At 36.2% G+C, this 16,598-nt stretch overlaps 1 protein-coding gene across 5 annotated transcripts; it reads right to left on the bottom strand.

Moving 5' to 3' along the window:
• Window positions 1–1,940: 1,940 nt before the first annotated feature.
• On the bottom strand, window positions 1,941–16,122 carry ndel1a (nudE neurodevelopment protein 1-like 1a). Of its 5 annotated transcripts, none has more exons than XM_048170527.1 (10): window positions 15,968–16,122; window positions 13,088–13,184; window positions 8,576–8,729; window positions 8,323–8,471; window positions 7,329–7,465; window positions 6,955–7,128; window positions 6,783–6,874; window positions 6,502–6,644; window positions 6,158–6,195; window positions 1,941–2,987 (listed from the first exon to the last, which is right to left on the bottom strand). In XM_048170527.1, exons 2-10 carry the CDS (start codon window positions 13,171–13,173, stop codon window positions 2,977–2,979), a joined length of 984 nt encoding a protein of 327 aa, XP_048026484.1. In that variant the 5' UTR covers window positions 13,174–13,184; window positions 15,968–16,122; the 3' UTR covers window positions 1,941–2,976. The 5 variants fall into 5 exon arrangements, with proteins under 5 accessions (XP_048026484.1, XP_048026485.1, XP_048026483.1 ...); XM_048170528.1 differs by having other exon boundaries at window positions 6,158–6,192; window positions 15,968–16,121; XM_048170526.1 differs by lacking the exon at window positions 6,158–6,195 and having other exon boundaries at window positions 1,941–2,984.
• Between the last annotated feature and the right edge of the window lie 476 nt (window positions 16,123–16,598).

Genomic DNA, 16,598 nt, shown 5'->3' with positions numbered 1-16,598 from the left:
GTGGTGAGAAATCGAGTCCCCCCAGGAATTGGGTCTCCTTTAGGACCCCAAGTGATCCCATTGGTTCAACGGACTTTAATGGGTAGTATTTTTAGCACCTGAATATAATTCCTGCAAAATCACGTTATGATTTATATAACAAAATGCGTAATAATGATCATTATTGTCTTTTATATTACACGGTTCATTCATATACTAGTATAACTGAAGCTATAGCTTATGAAATCAAGCATTTCTCGTTCTTACTGTTTTTTTAGATAGCTTATGTACTAGCATGGCATACATCTACCTGATTATCCTGCTATCTTAGCTTATATTAGGTATGTTTTTTGCTTCCAATATCTGTTTGCAGTTTGTTTTATTTAATACATATGCATTCATTTTATATTTCAAGCATGTTGTTTGTGCACTTTATGTAATAAACATACAATAGTGAAATAGGTTATAATTAGTTAAGACATCACGATAACAACTTTTGATCAGGCATTACCGCCTGGGTCCTAAAGGAGATCCAATTTCTGGGGGAGGGGGGGGGTTCTCATGACACCGGCAACCCGCAGAGGCGACACTCTGATACTTTTTGGGCAACAGTCACTACTTAACGCTCCGGTAGCGCGGCTGCCATTATGGGGTGAAAATACTAACTGGACCTTTGAATCCTTCACATCTTACGCACCCAAAATCTGCGAATTTCACTGACAAATCAGAAGCGCAATAGAATTGTAAATTCTACATTTTTAAATCAATTGTAATTTTTGTGGCACCTACAATAAATGTTGTATTCTCTTATATATGTTTTATTTTACCAGTTGTGGAATCCAACCATTCAACCATCTGATTTCCATTTTATGCAGCTTTACACATTTATTCATAGTAAATTAATAATTAATTAATTTAAGATCATCATGTTTGCAGCGAACAATATATTTCAGACCTAGTGGCGTAATAGTAATAATAGTATCACTCCACTAGGTCCGAATTGAAATATATATATTGTATGTTTTAATGGATCATGCAACAAACATAACGATTTTATAATACATGATGCATTGCTGTGTCCGTCATCGCATAATTCCCACTTTTGGACACTTTTGCTTTAACGGACATTAGACAACACTGCAAAATCAAGCTGTTATTATTCATATATTTATTGTCCAACATTCCCAATTTTTCTGATGCATGTCCTTAATTTAATTTCATATGTTGTTATTAATTTAGTGTTTATAATGCTAATTACTAGATCTTTTAAATAATTTTAACCCAAACTGACTGGGTTTCTAGAGAGCAAATGTTTTGCCGTAGAAACTAGTGGACTGCCGAGTCGCTTTCACTCCAAAATGGCGGAAACGCAGGGCTGCTGCTGGGCGCCGATGTTGCAATGGAACGTTCTGAGTGTCGCTTCTTGTTAGTGTATATTCTTTGCCCGCAGTGTCAAATATTAGTGGGTAAATTGGCAGTGGGTGGAATCACACAGACCAAAACAAAAACAGACATTCCGACTCAGAACGCACATTTCAAAGTAGAATAACTGGCAGTAGCATTGTTTTTCGAAGAAACAAGCATGTTAACTTAGCATGTTTCCAAAATATGGTATTTCTGTAATGTAGTTATAAGTAAACAACAACAACAACAAAAAAAATTACTACAGCACTTCAATTAAAAGATTAGAAACATTGTCTTGGCAACTGAGATAAAATAAGTTGAAATACTAAAATGACTAAAAATCAAATTTAAAATAAAGCTAAATAGAAATATTAAATAATAATAAAATAAAGAACCCAATAAAATCTAATCTATTTTAATAAAATATTAATACAATATATACAATAATAAAAAATAAAACTGGTTGGCATCATTGATCTATATGAATATCATTTATATTATGCAATATTTTACAGTGGTAACACTATTATAGTGTTCGTTACAATAACACAGACTCATGAGAACACTACCATTTATTTGAGCACGCAAAAGTAACAAAAAGTGCTTTTTTAACACATTGCACTATTCAAACCAAAGTGAAGTAAGATTTGTCCTTCACAACAAGGAAAAAAAATAATGAGTGGATATTCCAGCAAATACTATGAGGCTGGGAAACCAACCTGAGACTCTAGGGCATGTGTGTCATACAGTATTACTAAAGCAGTCAATTATCAATATGACTGAAACAATGTTTAAAATGCAAACCTGCTGAAGAAACTAATCTTTCATGTGCAACTCAAAAAACTTTCACACTTACACCAGGCCACGTTTCAGGGGACAAAAATACAGGAAGTTCTGAGGCACACATTAGCACTTAATATAAATCCTACCTGGGAAAAAAAAATGCCCTTGTGAACAAAGACTGAAGAATTGGGGATTTTAGTGCACAAGTAAGTCTAGATAGTCAGAGCTTCACATCTTTCTTTTTCCTTCAAAATACAGTATATCATTTATATATCAAGTCTACCTTCTTTTACACAAACACTCCATGTGTTTCACAACATATATTAATAGTGTAAATTCCCTTTTGTTTTCAGATTTCACATACATTGCCTTCCAACACTACAGCAATAAATACATTTTTAAAAGACATCACATTTGCAAAGAATAGATAAAACTTAATTAACTATGTACATACTGTATATGCTTATATCTAAATTAACAGTAACCATAAATATATTAGATGGGTATATACATCTTTAGGAAATATTAACAAGTATTTCAGCAGTAAAATGTAGGATATTACAACATGGAGACTAGTATGAGGTGCTGCTACAGTTGGGCATTACTAACCTTGTTGTAACCCACTGTAATCTCAACTCAGATTCAGTAGTGTATTAAAAGGAATAGTTATATTGCTGTATAGTGCTTCTTTCAGTGGATGAAATGGAGTTTGTCTCTGGAGTGAGTGTCACACGCTGAGCACCAGGCCGGATGGAGAGTTGGAACGTGGCGGGGCTGTAATGTTCGTCACAGCGCCGGGGTCCAAACCGTTCACTGTCCTGCTGTGCTCACAGAAACATGAGACTGAGGTTAGATGCTTCAAATGAGGCATTTGAGCCCTCTACAATGCAAGCCATCAGACCATTCATGCTACTGTTAGAACTGTTGCTAAGATTTCTTTTCAGTCCACACCAACTGGATAAACTAGACGGGATTTGGCATAAAAAAGCGGCGTTTCCCGAAACCAAAAGGACAGTTAATATGAGTAGCAAAGCTCACACGGCAGTGAATTGGTGTAGATAAGCAAGCAGGAACAAGCTCTGAAACTGTAGATTTTCTCAGGCAAAGGCCTAAAACAGCCCAGACCACTCAATGCGGCCCCAAGAGACACACCAGACACAAACACTCTACTGTCCATCAGTACAAAGGTAATTTGATGACCATCATCAGCTACACATCACCGTGTCTGTTCTTGTTACCTTGAAACACACGAACGCAATATTTGTACTGCACTATTTTAAAATCAAATCACTGGAGTGTATTGGAGACTGCCAAGGCCCACTCTGCTGTTATCCTGATCAAAACACTCCCTGGATTTCTGTAGAAAGCTCATCTGAAGATCTGAAAAGTCTTACGCAGCAGAAACACAAGCCCTGGACGTCCTCTCCGTACCGTTTCCCAGGACACAGTGATTCAGCACTGCAGTGATCTGCGTAACACTGCGGGAGAGGTGTGGATTCTCTAGAACCTTCTAATCCAAAAGACACTCAGATTCTTGAAATGACTCTGTTTGTCTTCTTAAACGGATTACATGACAATAAAGCTACTTATTCATTAATCATGCTTAAAGGGTTAGTTCACCCAAAAATGGGTCATTTATTACTCACCCTCATGTCGTTCCACACCCGTTACACCTTCGGAACACAAATTAAGATATTTTTGATGACCTCTATTGCCAGCAATGTCACCGAACCTCTCAAGATCCAGAAAGGTACTCAAAACATATTTAAAACAGTTCATGTGACTACAGTGGTTCTACCTTAATATTATAAAGCAACGAGAATACTTTATGTGCGCCAAAAAAAACAACAAAAGAATGACTTTTCAACAATATCTAGTAATGGGCGATTTCAAAACACTGCTTCATGAAGCTTCGAAGCTTTATGAAACTTTTGTTTCGAATCAGTGATTTGGATCGCATATCAAACTGCTGAAATCACATGACTTAGGCGCTCCGAACAACTGATTCAAATCAAAAGATTTGTAAAACTTTTGAAAGTTTTTTGGAATTCAGCCATCACTAGATATTGTTGAAAAGTTATTGTTTTTTTTGGTGCACAAAAAGTATTCTCGTCGCTTTATAATTATTAAGGTAGAACAACTGTAGTCACATGAACTGTTTTAAATATGTTTTGAGTACCTTTCTGGATCTTGAGAGGTTCGGTGACATTGCTGGCAATAGAGGCCTCACTGAGCCATCGGATTTCATCAAAAATATCTTAATTTGTGTTCCAAAGATGAACGAAGGTCTTACGGGTGTGGAATTACATGAGGGTAAGTAATAAATTACATAATTTTCATTTTTCTGTGAACTAACCCTTTAAAGTCAACATTTCATGCTCAGCTTTAGTTACTGTAGATTCACTAATGTGTTCTGGTACACTACCATTCGAAAGTTTGAGGTCAGTAACCTTTTTTTTTATATAGAAAATTATACTTTTATTCAGCAATGATGCATTAAATTGATCAAAAGTGACAGTAAAGACTTACCCCAATTTTCACTGACAAGGCTTAAGCTAGTCCTAGACTAAAATGCATGTTTGAGCCGTTTTAACTAAAAGCAACTTGTACTGACATATCTTAAAATATGTCAGTGCCATTGTTTTGTCTCAAGATGCACACCAGTAATGTTTTTTATTTTCCCCTAGTGAACATTTCTAAAAGCTTCTTAAATGCCCAAACTGAACTAAGGCCTAATTCCTGGTTTAGGTATGAAAAAAAAATCAGCTTGCCATAACAGAAATAAATCACATTTTAAAATATATTACAATAGAAAACAATATTGCTGTTTTTACTGTATTTCTGATCAATAAATGGTGAGCATGAGACTTTAAAAAAACTCCAAACTTGTGAATGGCAGTAGAAATAATACCATACAGTCCCAGTTTTTTTTTTCTCTCTCATTGAATATCTCGTTTTACTCAGAAATTTCATTATTGAAGTAAAGTGAGCAGCGAATGTTGTTTCATGTTGACTTTTACAAGAAGAATGAACATGATCTAACTAATGACTAGAACAGTCTAATCCTGAAATTCAGTTCATACCGACAGACAGATGACGAGAGAAACTCATAGTTTAGCATTTAGGGTGAACTCCATAAATTTGATTTTTAAAGGGCCTTTCTAGTTTTGAATCTTCAGCTAAAGGTCAAAATACTGGCCCAGTCCTCTCACATTTAGTTAAATAAACCACATTTGAGCAAACCTATGGAGTGCACCTTCGCAGACAATTAGAGCCACCACCAAGATGTTAGTGGAGATGATATGATCTTAAAGGGTTAGTTCACCCAAAAATGAAAATTATCCCATGATTTACTCACCCTCAAGCCATCATAGGTGTATATGACTATCTTCTTTCAGATGAACACAATCAGATATATTTAAAAAATATTCTTAGTCCTCCAAGGTTTATAATGGTTGTGAATGGGAAATAAATGCATCCATCCATTAAAAAAATAGAATCCATACGACTCCAGAGGGTTAATTTTAAAGAAATGTAGGAGGATTTCGATATTAGAGAAGAGGAGCTTGAGTTTGTTGCACAGCCCTATTTGTTTGAACTCAGAGAGGCATCTAAGATTACGATACTCCTACATCCTACGTCATATATCGCATCACCGGTTACTCATTTGGCACAAGTCAACTTGTGTAATTTTGCGTACAGTCGTCCGCCGGAAGCTAGTTATTTGAATTTATAAAGCTTTAAATATAGATATTTTTCATACAAAAACACATCCCTTCTCATCCCTAAATATATCTGATTGCATTTGTATGAAAGAAGACAGTACTATACACCTAGGATGGCTTGAGGGTGAGTAAATCATGGGATAATTTTCATTTTTGGGTGAATTATCCCTTTAACCTAGTGGATTATAGTACTCTAAGTCATATGCAGGGGGTTGTTAACCAGCATGCATGGATCCCCACATAAAACTCCTAGTTGGATCATTTACCCAAGAGCAACGCAGGGAAAATGACCCTCTCTCTTCTGCTGAGGAGAGAAACACAGAGGTCTGAGAGAATTTTATCTCCTGTATCACTTAGACTCATTATTACAATCACACTTTCCTTCAATCTGCTCTTCAATTTAGTCCTCACACACCAAAAAAATTAACAGCTGAGCATTTAAACACTTTTTTAGCCCTTAATGTGAAACAAACTGCTTCCGATTGAAATCAGAAGCACACAATGCAATTATGGGTAACATGTAGATCAAATAAGGTAACTGCTCAACAACATCTAATGGTTAGATTTTTTTTTTCCTCTGAACTGTAGCAGAACAAAATGGCCAACTCACGCTTTATCGAAGTAGGATGTGTGTAGCGAGTAATTTGAAATGTCGCCGTTAATCAGATTGCCGTTGACATTTGTGACATAGTTCTTCCTGGCTGCCTGATCCTTGGCAAAATTTCGACAGGCTGCGAGCTTAGACTCTAAAGCCTAAGAAACGGAACAAACTCTTGGATTAGACACCAAATTTTTTTATGCAAATGATGATCCACAAACAAAACTGTGAACAATTATTTATGTGAATAGCTTTCATTCATATCAAAAGTTCAGTCTACAGATTTTACTCACCCCAACTTTGCGCAGTAGATCGCCAACAATATTGAGCGCTGATATTCTAGCAGATGGAGTGAGGGCTGCATTAGTGGAACTGTTGGCCAGAACTGCAAAAGACAAGAACCAAGTGAGTCGTGCAAACACGTGTGGCGCTGTATACATCTGAGAGAGAAATCTAGCCGTCTACCTGTCTGGCTGGTGAAAGCATTGTCCAGGTTCTTGCTGAGAGGTGTAGCCGGCAGAGAGAGGGAGGCCTGCACTGCTGAGTCTGTTTTGTCATTGTCTGGAGTCGGAGAGCTGGGGGCCGACATTCTTGTCACCTCCGGTCGGCTCTCTCGCACCGCAAGCTCTTGCCGCAAATCTACAAATGGAAACAGATATCGATTCATAACTTTCACTTGCAAACAATAATGCTGATGAGTATGTAACATGACTTCATTCCACAAGCAGGAAAAGCCTTTTACTGACAGAACAGAGTCTATACACACTTGAGAAGCCTGGAATGAGGAACTAGCTATAATTATGCAGGACAACATTTCTGAGAGGGAAGTCAGTGAATACCTCTGGCTTCATCTTTTAGTCTCTGCACGGACACCAGGAGAGACTCTTTCTCATCCAGTTCACTCTCCAGAAAAGCATTCCTCTCGATGGCCTGGTTCAGCCTCTGCTCAAAATCTTCCAGAGATGTAATCGTGGCTCTGTGGTAACAGACCATAGTGGAATAAACTATAAATTACTGTAGAATAGTGGAAAAGCATACAACCTACAAGGGCAGAACTCTTAAAGACGATAAGTAATCAAAATAGACAACATTTATTTCCTTAATAAATGTCTCATTGTGTGAAATTCACAAGTGTACATTATTCTAAAAACAAAACAAATGTTTTATAAACTTTAAATCACAATTGGATTCACTTTCCCTGATTTTTTTTTTTTCTGCTGATGTAATAAAGGCTGTGTGGGTGGGGAAAAATTTTACTAACCAATAATATCAATCACATTAACAAAAATACCACAAAAAACCCCCAACAAAAACTGACAAAAAATAAAATAAAAATACTGCACACCCTACATGCACTCAAAGACATACTGTACATATTACATATACAACCGTTCAAAAGATTGGAGTCAGTAAGATATTTTTTTAAAGAAATTAATACTTTTATTTAGCAAGGATGCATTAAATTGATCAAAAGTGACATTTATAATTTCAACATGTTAAGAAATAATAATAACATGTTAACCATATGATAATAATGTTATTATAATGATAATAATAAAGAATATTTCCTGACCACCAACTCAGCACATTAGAATGATTTCTGAAGGATCATGTGACACTGAGGACTGGAGTAATGATGCTGAAAATTAATATATTTGCCAGTTTTAAAATATATTTAAATAGAAACAGCTGTTAAAATAGTAATATTTCACAGTATTACTGTTTTTACTGTATTTTTGATCAAGTAAATGCAGCCTTGAGGAGCATAAGAGATACTGACCGAAAAATGTATCATTTTAAGATTAGTTTAAGAATTGTAAGATGATGCCTGACCTCTTGGCTCTCTCCAGGTCGTCATTGGCCTGCTCTAGCTCTCTGACGTATTTATGCAGCTGCTCCTTGATGCCTCGAGTCTGGCTGAGGTCATCCTCCAGTACAGAGATCTGTTTATAGCTCTGAGAATACTGATACTCCAGCTTCTCCTACAGGAAAGAGAAAGCAAAGACACACACACACACTTTAGGTCTGCCCTTGCTTTAATGTTCTTTACACACACTCAGCCTGTGTTTAACTCACACACACTCACCTTGAGCGAGTCGAGTTCATGCTGAAGTCTCTCATTGTCTGCCTGCAGGTCTCTGATGCGATGCTCCGCTTGGCCCAGTTGTGTCTCCAGCTCCGTCTCCAGCTCTCTGCTCCCCTCTTGGAACTCCAGCAATTCCTCCTGTGCCTCTTTATAACTGAACACACACATCCGGATACTGTTTAGCAACTTTAGCTAATGTATACAACACACAAACAAATGAAAGTATTTGCATATTCTATTTCTTAGAGTTTGCCATGCCGTAAACAATAGCTCTGCAAGCTCTGTCAAACCATGCACTTCAACTTTGGGAACTGAGGTGACTTCAAATTTAATTTATAGTAGCGTTGAAAAGTTTGGGGTCAAAAGATGTTTTTTAAAAGAATTGCATACTTTAAGGCTTGTTTAAACCAAGGATGCTAACTATAATGATATAGTTCTAAAATCATCCTAAATATAAAAAGAATAGCAAAGTCGAAGTCCACACCACAACTATAACAATAATGGCACTGAGAAACAATATCATTGGAATCACTTTCAGAATTATATTTTTCCAGTTGAGGAACTATAAAAATATTGACAGCCAATCAGAATCCATCCTGCTTTTAAGAGCTATAGCATTTAAAGTGACAGACGACAAAACTGTAGACAATAATATGATTATCGTTATAGTTATCTTTCTTGGTGTGAAATTGTAAAAATATTTCACAATATTACTGTACTTATACTCAAATAAATACAGACTTGGTGAGCATTAGAGACTTCTTTTAAAAACATTTTTAAGAAAAAAACATGTTTTTCACATCCTCGTATAACACACTTATACCATTATTTAATGAATGTGATTAAGCTGATTCAAGCCCTGCTGTAAATAACCACTTTTGTTTACAGTGTACCAGTGACCAGGGGAGAGCGCTGACCTGGTCCTCTTTATGTAATCACCACCCAGCATTATGGTGTGGAAGGATCTAAAAATAGCATCGGTGCAATATTTCCCTACCCAGTCATGCTACAGCCACGTGAGCTAGGAGACAGTGCAGGACAACTTTATCCAGGGAAAAGGAGACCACTAGAACAGTGAGAAAAGTACACGACGCCCTGGCAGCACAGGAGAGAATCAGCAACTTACAACATCTGGGACTCATTTTTGTAGTCTCTGAAGTGCTGATTAGGGTGTTTTACTAGTGGGTCAGAACTGGGTAGTTGGAGTTATCACATGTCAGTGAGACCCAGAGGAGCCTGTGCTTCCAATTTGAGTCTTAAATCATGATGAACAAGAGCCACCCTGCAGACACCATGATGTGCTTTGCTAAAAGAGCTCTAAGGCAAATCAAATGACCCCTTTTTTGATAGCAAAGCTGATAGTGATAACTATTTGCATGTCATCAGTTAACACTGAATTAAGGCCTGTTCAACCACACCAACACATAATAATGTTCTGTTTATTATAAGAGTGCTTTGCAGTTATGTTATCTGCCTCTTCAAAAGCTCAAGCTTTTTAAAGCCAAGTGGATTCGGATTGGCTGACAAAGCACTACAAAATTACAAAAACTTTAAAATGAAAATTCAGAAATAAAAGCTAATTCAAAATATGAATAAAAATAGTATGTCAATGAAACTAAATAAACACTGGTGTGAATAGTGCTTTAGTCAGTTAAAGGGGCTATATGTAATCTTTTATTATAAATATTATTATTATTATTACCGATGTATGAACAGCTTGTAATGAAACTTAATATACAAGGTCACTTCCTATGTTGTCTATCAAAGTATGTAGGCTGATTTTTATGTGAAGGACTCTGGATGTTTTTGCTGGAAAAATCAAAAGGATGTGACGTTTACACACACTCCCAAGAGCCTCTCTTCCGTTCTATGACACACGAAACAAATGCTTATACAATGTTCAGGATAATGCTGAAAGAGCCACTCTGTACTGTAATATTAATGTGTCATGCAAAGAAAAGGGATTAATTCAAACTGTAGTCTCACATAGATATAGTCTCAAATATACTTTATAATCAAAATATCATAACAGTATAATTTTAATTATCTCATCTGTCGACATGATGCCAGTGAATTGCAGAGCTTGTGCAAACATATCCGCATCGCTACGATCAGATGCTTTCTTAACTGCTGCTTTCTCACCTTTGTTGTGTTATTTTGTTATTGAGAGGAAAGTGTGCAGCACGTATTATATATGTCGGGATGTCCGTTATATCACTGTAAAGGTATTTCCAACTTCTTTTTACCTCTAAGCAAAAATGAAAAAGAACTTCGCTGTGAATATATAGGGGCACTGAATCACGGTCAGTCTTTTGTATGTTACATGTGCACGAGTGAAGGCACAAGCAATACTTTAAAGGTGCCCTAGAACCCTTTTTCACAAGATGTAATATAAGTCTAAGGTGTCCCCTGAATGTGTCTGTGAAGTTTCAGCTCAAAATACCCCATAGATTTTTTATTATTCAATTTTTTAACTGCCTATTTTGGGGCGATTCTGTGCGTGTCCCCTTTAAATGCTCGCGCTCCCCGCCCCCAAGCTCGCAACTCTATAACACACTGCATAAACAAAGTTCACACAGCTAATATAACCCTCAAAATGGATCTTTACAAAGTGTTCGTCATGCAGCATTTTTACATTTGATTCTGAATGAGTTTGACGGTGCTCCGTGGCTAAAGCTAACATTACACACTGTTGGAGATATTTATAAAGAATGAAGTTGTGTTTATGCATTATACAGACTGCAAGTGTTGAAAAAATGAAAATAACGACGGCTCTTGTCTCTGTGAATGCAGTAAGAAACAATGGTAACTTTAACCACATTTAACAGTACATTAGCAACATGCTAACGAAACATTTAGAAAGACAATTTACAAATATCACTAAAAATATCATGATATCATGGATCATGTCAGTTATTATTGCTCCATCTGCCATTTTTCGCTATTGTCCTTGCTTGCTTACCTGCATAAAGTCTGTTGATTCGGCTCTGTGCTGCTCCAGATTTTAATACTGGCTTGTCTAATGCCTTGAACATGGACTGGCATATGCAAATATTGGGGGTGTACATATTAATGATCCTGACTGTTGCGTCACAGTCGATGTTATGTTGAGATTCGCCTGTTCTTCAGAGGTTTTTTGCAAAAATCAAATTTACATAAGAAGGAGGAAACAATGGTGTTTGAGACTCACTGTATGTCATTTCCATGTACAGAACTCTAATTATTTAACTATGCCGAGGTAAATTCAATTTTCAATTCTAGGGCATCTTTAAGTTCCTGGCTGCGGTTCACTTAACAGCCAATAGTGTCGCTAATAAGAAGGGTTTCTGAATTCTACATCATTTACTCACCAAGTTGTTCCAAACCTGTATAAATTTCTTTGTTCTAATGTACACAAAAGGAAGATATTTCGAAGAATGTTTGTAACCAAGCAAATCTCGCCCCCCATTGACTACCATAGTAGGAAAAAAAATACAATGGTAGTCAATGGGGGGCAAGATCTGCTTGGTACAAACATTCTTCCAAATATCTTCTTTTGTGTTCAGCAGAACAAAGAAATTTATACAGGTTCGGAGCAACTTGAGGGTGAGTAAATGATAGAATTTTCATTTTTGGGTGAAATACCCCTTTAAGTGGTTGCTAGTGTGTTCTGGGTGATTGCGAACAAGCCAAAGTCAAAAAAGCCCACTCCTCAAATCTCTATGACTTGGTTCCCTTGGTCCAAGTAGATCAATGAGATTTTTCATCCCATCTACCAGGTGAAAAATCATCCCATTGCTTAGAAAATTAATAACACACCTCTCTTCGACAAGCACAAACATATATTGTGGATGTGTTTGAGAGACAGATGTCACACAATCAAAAAAGGTACAAAGTAGATCGAATCTCTCATTCAGATTAAATAGAGGGATTTCTTTGAGCTTTTGAAACCCCCGTCGCTTGTTTTTTTTATGTTACCATGCGTAACCCATACAGTAGACCATTAATCACTTGGGTGTACCAAGTTTTTGTGTGTGTAAATGTCATCAGCTGCCCCTTTTCCTGCCAATGATCTGAGATTCGTTACACAAAGGGAGTCTGAAACACTCCACAAATTAGTTGAGAAATGGTGCTTTGGGATGCAATTTACCAAGCAACAAGCATGTCGTGTAATCTCTTTTAGATTACAATCCTGCTAAGAGTTTTTCAATGATAAAATTAGCAGTGGGAGTCTATATCAAATCACAACAGCGAAACCCATTGAATGGAATTCCCACTGTGGCGGATTGCATAAGGTTACATAAACAGACTAATGTGAGAGGACATTTTCAAACATACAGTAAATTCCTAATGTAAGAGAACAGGTTGCATTGGTTTTTATTCCCAGCATTCATATGCATTGCTTCCAGACAAAAGAAAATATGAATAGCGAACACTGAGGACAACATGAAAGAAAGCTCTCAGGTGTCACACAACAAAACAGAGACCTGAGATGTGCCCGAGTTCAATGCTACTCACTGTACTGCCACTTACTTTTTCTTGTACTTCAGCGAAAGTGCCTTCCAGAAGTCAATTTCCTCGTCTTTGGAGGCGAATTTTGGTATCATATTTGCATCCATGACAGATAAACCTGTAAGAGTACACAAAAGCACCAGTATTCTTTAGCATACAAAAGTAAAACAAAAAATGTCCTCAAAATTAAATATTGAAAATATATTAATATTACCATGAACATGGTTTTTGAGGATTAAAGCATGTCACGCCAAAACTGGTTGTCTACCAAATGACAATGGATTTGTGCCAAAATACAGAGGCTGCATCTGAAATCGCATATTTGAGTATGTAGTACTTATTTTGAATAAGTACTTACTGTGCTGGCACTAAAAAAAAAAGTATGTACTATATAGTATGAGTATCTGTAGTATAAATGTAATCCAGACATACTACATTCGACATGCATACCAGTGTCAGTTACGACACTTCACTGCCATTTGCAAATCCTTTCATGTGGCCTCATGAGATAGTAAAGTGTCCATTGTATGCACACTTCCGAATCTCGCCGGTAGTAGGTCATCCAGGTACTTGTTGACTACTCTTTTGTGAGTACTGAGAATTTGGACATACTTTTTTTGTCACACTGTTTTTTGCCTACTATATAGTAGGGAAGTACGCAATTTCAGACACAGCCTGAGTTTTATTGGATGTGCGCTTGTGACATTAACCACAAAATATATGGAAATTATTTTATCCTTCCTTTTAGAAGCTGAAAGTCTACACTACTGTTGAAAAGTTTTTTGGTTGCCAGGATTTGCCAACGTTTTAGAAAGAATTCTCTTATGCTCACTAAGATTGCATTTATTTTATGAAAAGCACAGTAAAAACAGTGAAATATTATTACAACTTAAATGGAATTTATTTGTTTTTGGCAGCTATTACTCCAGTCTTTGGTGTCACATGATCCTTTAAAAACATTGTAATTTGCTGATTTCTGTGATTATCACCTATGATTATCAATGTTGAAAACAGTTGTGTTGCTTGTTTTTGTGTAAACAATGATACTTTTCAGCATTCTTTAATTAATATAAAATTCAAAAGAGAGCATTTATTTAAAAATATAAATCTTTTCTAACCAAACATGTCACATTTGATCAACTTAAATTGTCCCTGCAGAATAAAATCTCATTGACCCCAAACTTTTGAATGGTAGCGTATTCATTTAGCTAACTATTGCATGACTATTTGCATTTAGCATCATCAGAACAGACCTGTGACCCACTTTTGGGTCATGAACCACCAGTTGAGAACCACTGAACTAGATCATTCTTTGATTTCACAATCTGAACGCATCTTTCATGCGTGTAAACTAGCTGCAGCATGTACCTCAGTTCACCTCTAGATGGGCTACTGCTGTCCCAAATAATCAATAGAACTGCGTGCAGTCTGACCCAACCCATAGAAGCTTCATGTGCCCTATTCACACACGCCAGAACACAATCGCCCTCTAGTTATAGGTCATAGCCTGACATACCATAGCTCTTTTCTGATGAACTATGAATTTAAAACTAAACAGAAACAGAAGAACAGTCAATTAGTCCTTCATAGACAAACAATATTTAGTCAGATGTACTAAACTCAATGTCGCATCTGCTTTACTTACACAAGACATTGTGTTTTAAAGCATGAAGACAAATAAAACTCTCAAGCCTTCCCGGCACACCCATACTTCACTGCCTTTCTATTTTTCTTTCTGTTTCCTTATTCATGATTTCTCATTGCATGACAAACTTAAGTTGGTATCAACTTATTAAAATCCTTAAAATCTGTTTTTCTTACAATATTCATGCCATTTTCCCCCTTTTAAAATCCTTAAAATCTGTTTTTCTTACAATATTCATGCCATTTTCCCCCTTTTTCAATGAAAAAAATGGCTGGTTATAAATGATGTGTCTGCCATGTACAATACTGTCAACACCTGATGGAACCACTTAAACACTGTATTTACAGTTCTCATAAAATGCAGCAGATCTGCAAAGGCAGGGGGAATGAATTAACAGTGATGTTATGCGTTTATGCATTACTACTTTCTAAAAAAAAATAATTAAAATTTAAAACATATGCATATAAATTTAAGCGATTAAAGAGTGACAAAAACAGACATGCCATTCACTCATGTATCAAATAAGTCATCCTCTAAGAAATTAAATGTGTACACAAAATAGAGAAAAGTGGGGAGATGTTTAAAGATTGATAATTATTATTAATACAAGTCTATTTATTTTAGAAACAGGCTAAATATATAAAGTTATGCATACTAAACTCAAACTACACAGAAAGGGCAAATTTGGAAAATAATACACTTTCAAAAATCTAGACTTGTTAAAAATGAAATGTCACCTTTATGGTTCTTATAAACTCTTAATGAACTGATGCGCTCTGTCCAGATGACAGGCTTATTTACACTGTCGGTCTAACAACTAAACGATAAATATATCTTTCTCTACTTCATCAAATCTACTGCCAACAAATGTATCGAGTACCAGAAACATCACATCTGACATATTTCTCTGTAAATACCACTGACACCACGATAACCCTTCAATTTTCAATATAGCGATTCATTAGCTAGCCACGAGCTAACTGACGTTAGGCTAACAACAACAGCAGTGATGATGCGCTTTAAATTTACACGAATAGATATGACATTTACATTAAAATTATGTCGAAACCCATATATGTGACTATAGTGAGCGACGTGAGATGTTATTTTTTTCTGCTAGCGTTAGTGGATGAGATGATGTTGATAAAGAGCAGCAGGGTGTTGTCTTATTTTTGATAATCTACTTATGTGATCATCTGCGCTTTTTAAAGATTTGCATCATGTGTAAAGATTGAGATGTGGTTTAATGAACTCACCTGCACATTTCCAGGATCTTTAACGCTGATAGTAGGACTGACTGTGATCCCGCCACAGTCTTCAGTATTTCAGCATCCTCTCTCTCCCCCAATGACGTGTGTCGTGTAAACTGATCCTGGCGACGCCTCTCACAACACCAACATAACGTAACGTTTCTTTATTTATTTATTTAGGACTGAAACGTCAGTTAAAAATAACATTTAAAAATATTACTTTTTATTTAGTTAGTTATTTACTTACAGCTGAAACGTTGGTTGAATAACGTAACACAAAAAATATGACGTTTTATTTATTTAGAGCTGAAATGTTACTTAACAACAGATATATGACTTTTTAATTATTTTATCTGAACCTTTAAATAGGGTGAATGAAGGTGAAGTTTCGTATATTATTATTCATTTTCTATATATTCACTTATAATTTGTCATTCTCGTGTTTTTGATAATACAATCCAAGGCTACGTAGCTTATGATGAATTTAAAGGGTTAGTTCACCCAAAAATGAAAATTCTGTCATTTATTACTCATGCCGTTCCACACCCGTATGACCTTCGTTAATCTTCAGAACACAAATTAAGATATTTTAGTTGAAATCCGATAGCTCCGTGAGGCCTCCATAGGGAGCAATGGA

The sequence above is a fragment of the Megalobrama amblycephala genome, linkage group LG20, assembly GCF_018812025.1.
Source record: "Megalobrama amblycephala isolate DHTTF-2021 linkage group LG20, ASM1881202v1, whole genome shotgun sequence".
In the NCBI taxonomy this organism is placed as follows: domain Eukaryota; kingdom Metazoa; phylum Chordata; class Actinopteri; order Cypriniformes; family Xenocyprididae; genus Megalobrama; species Megalobrama amblycephala.
The sequence above is the reverse complement of the archived record's forward strand: the minus strand, read 5'-3'. Positions and strand labels throughout refer to the sequence as shown.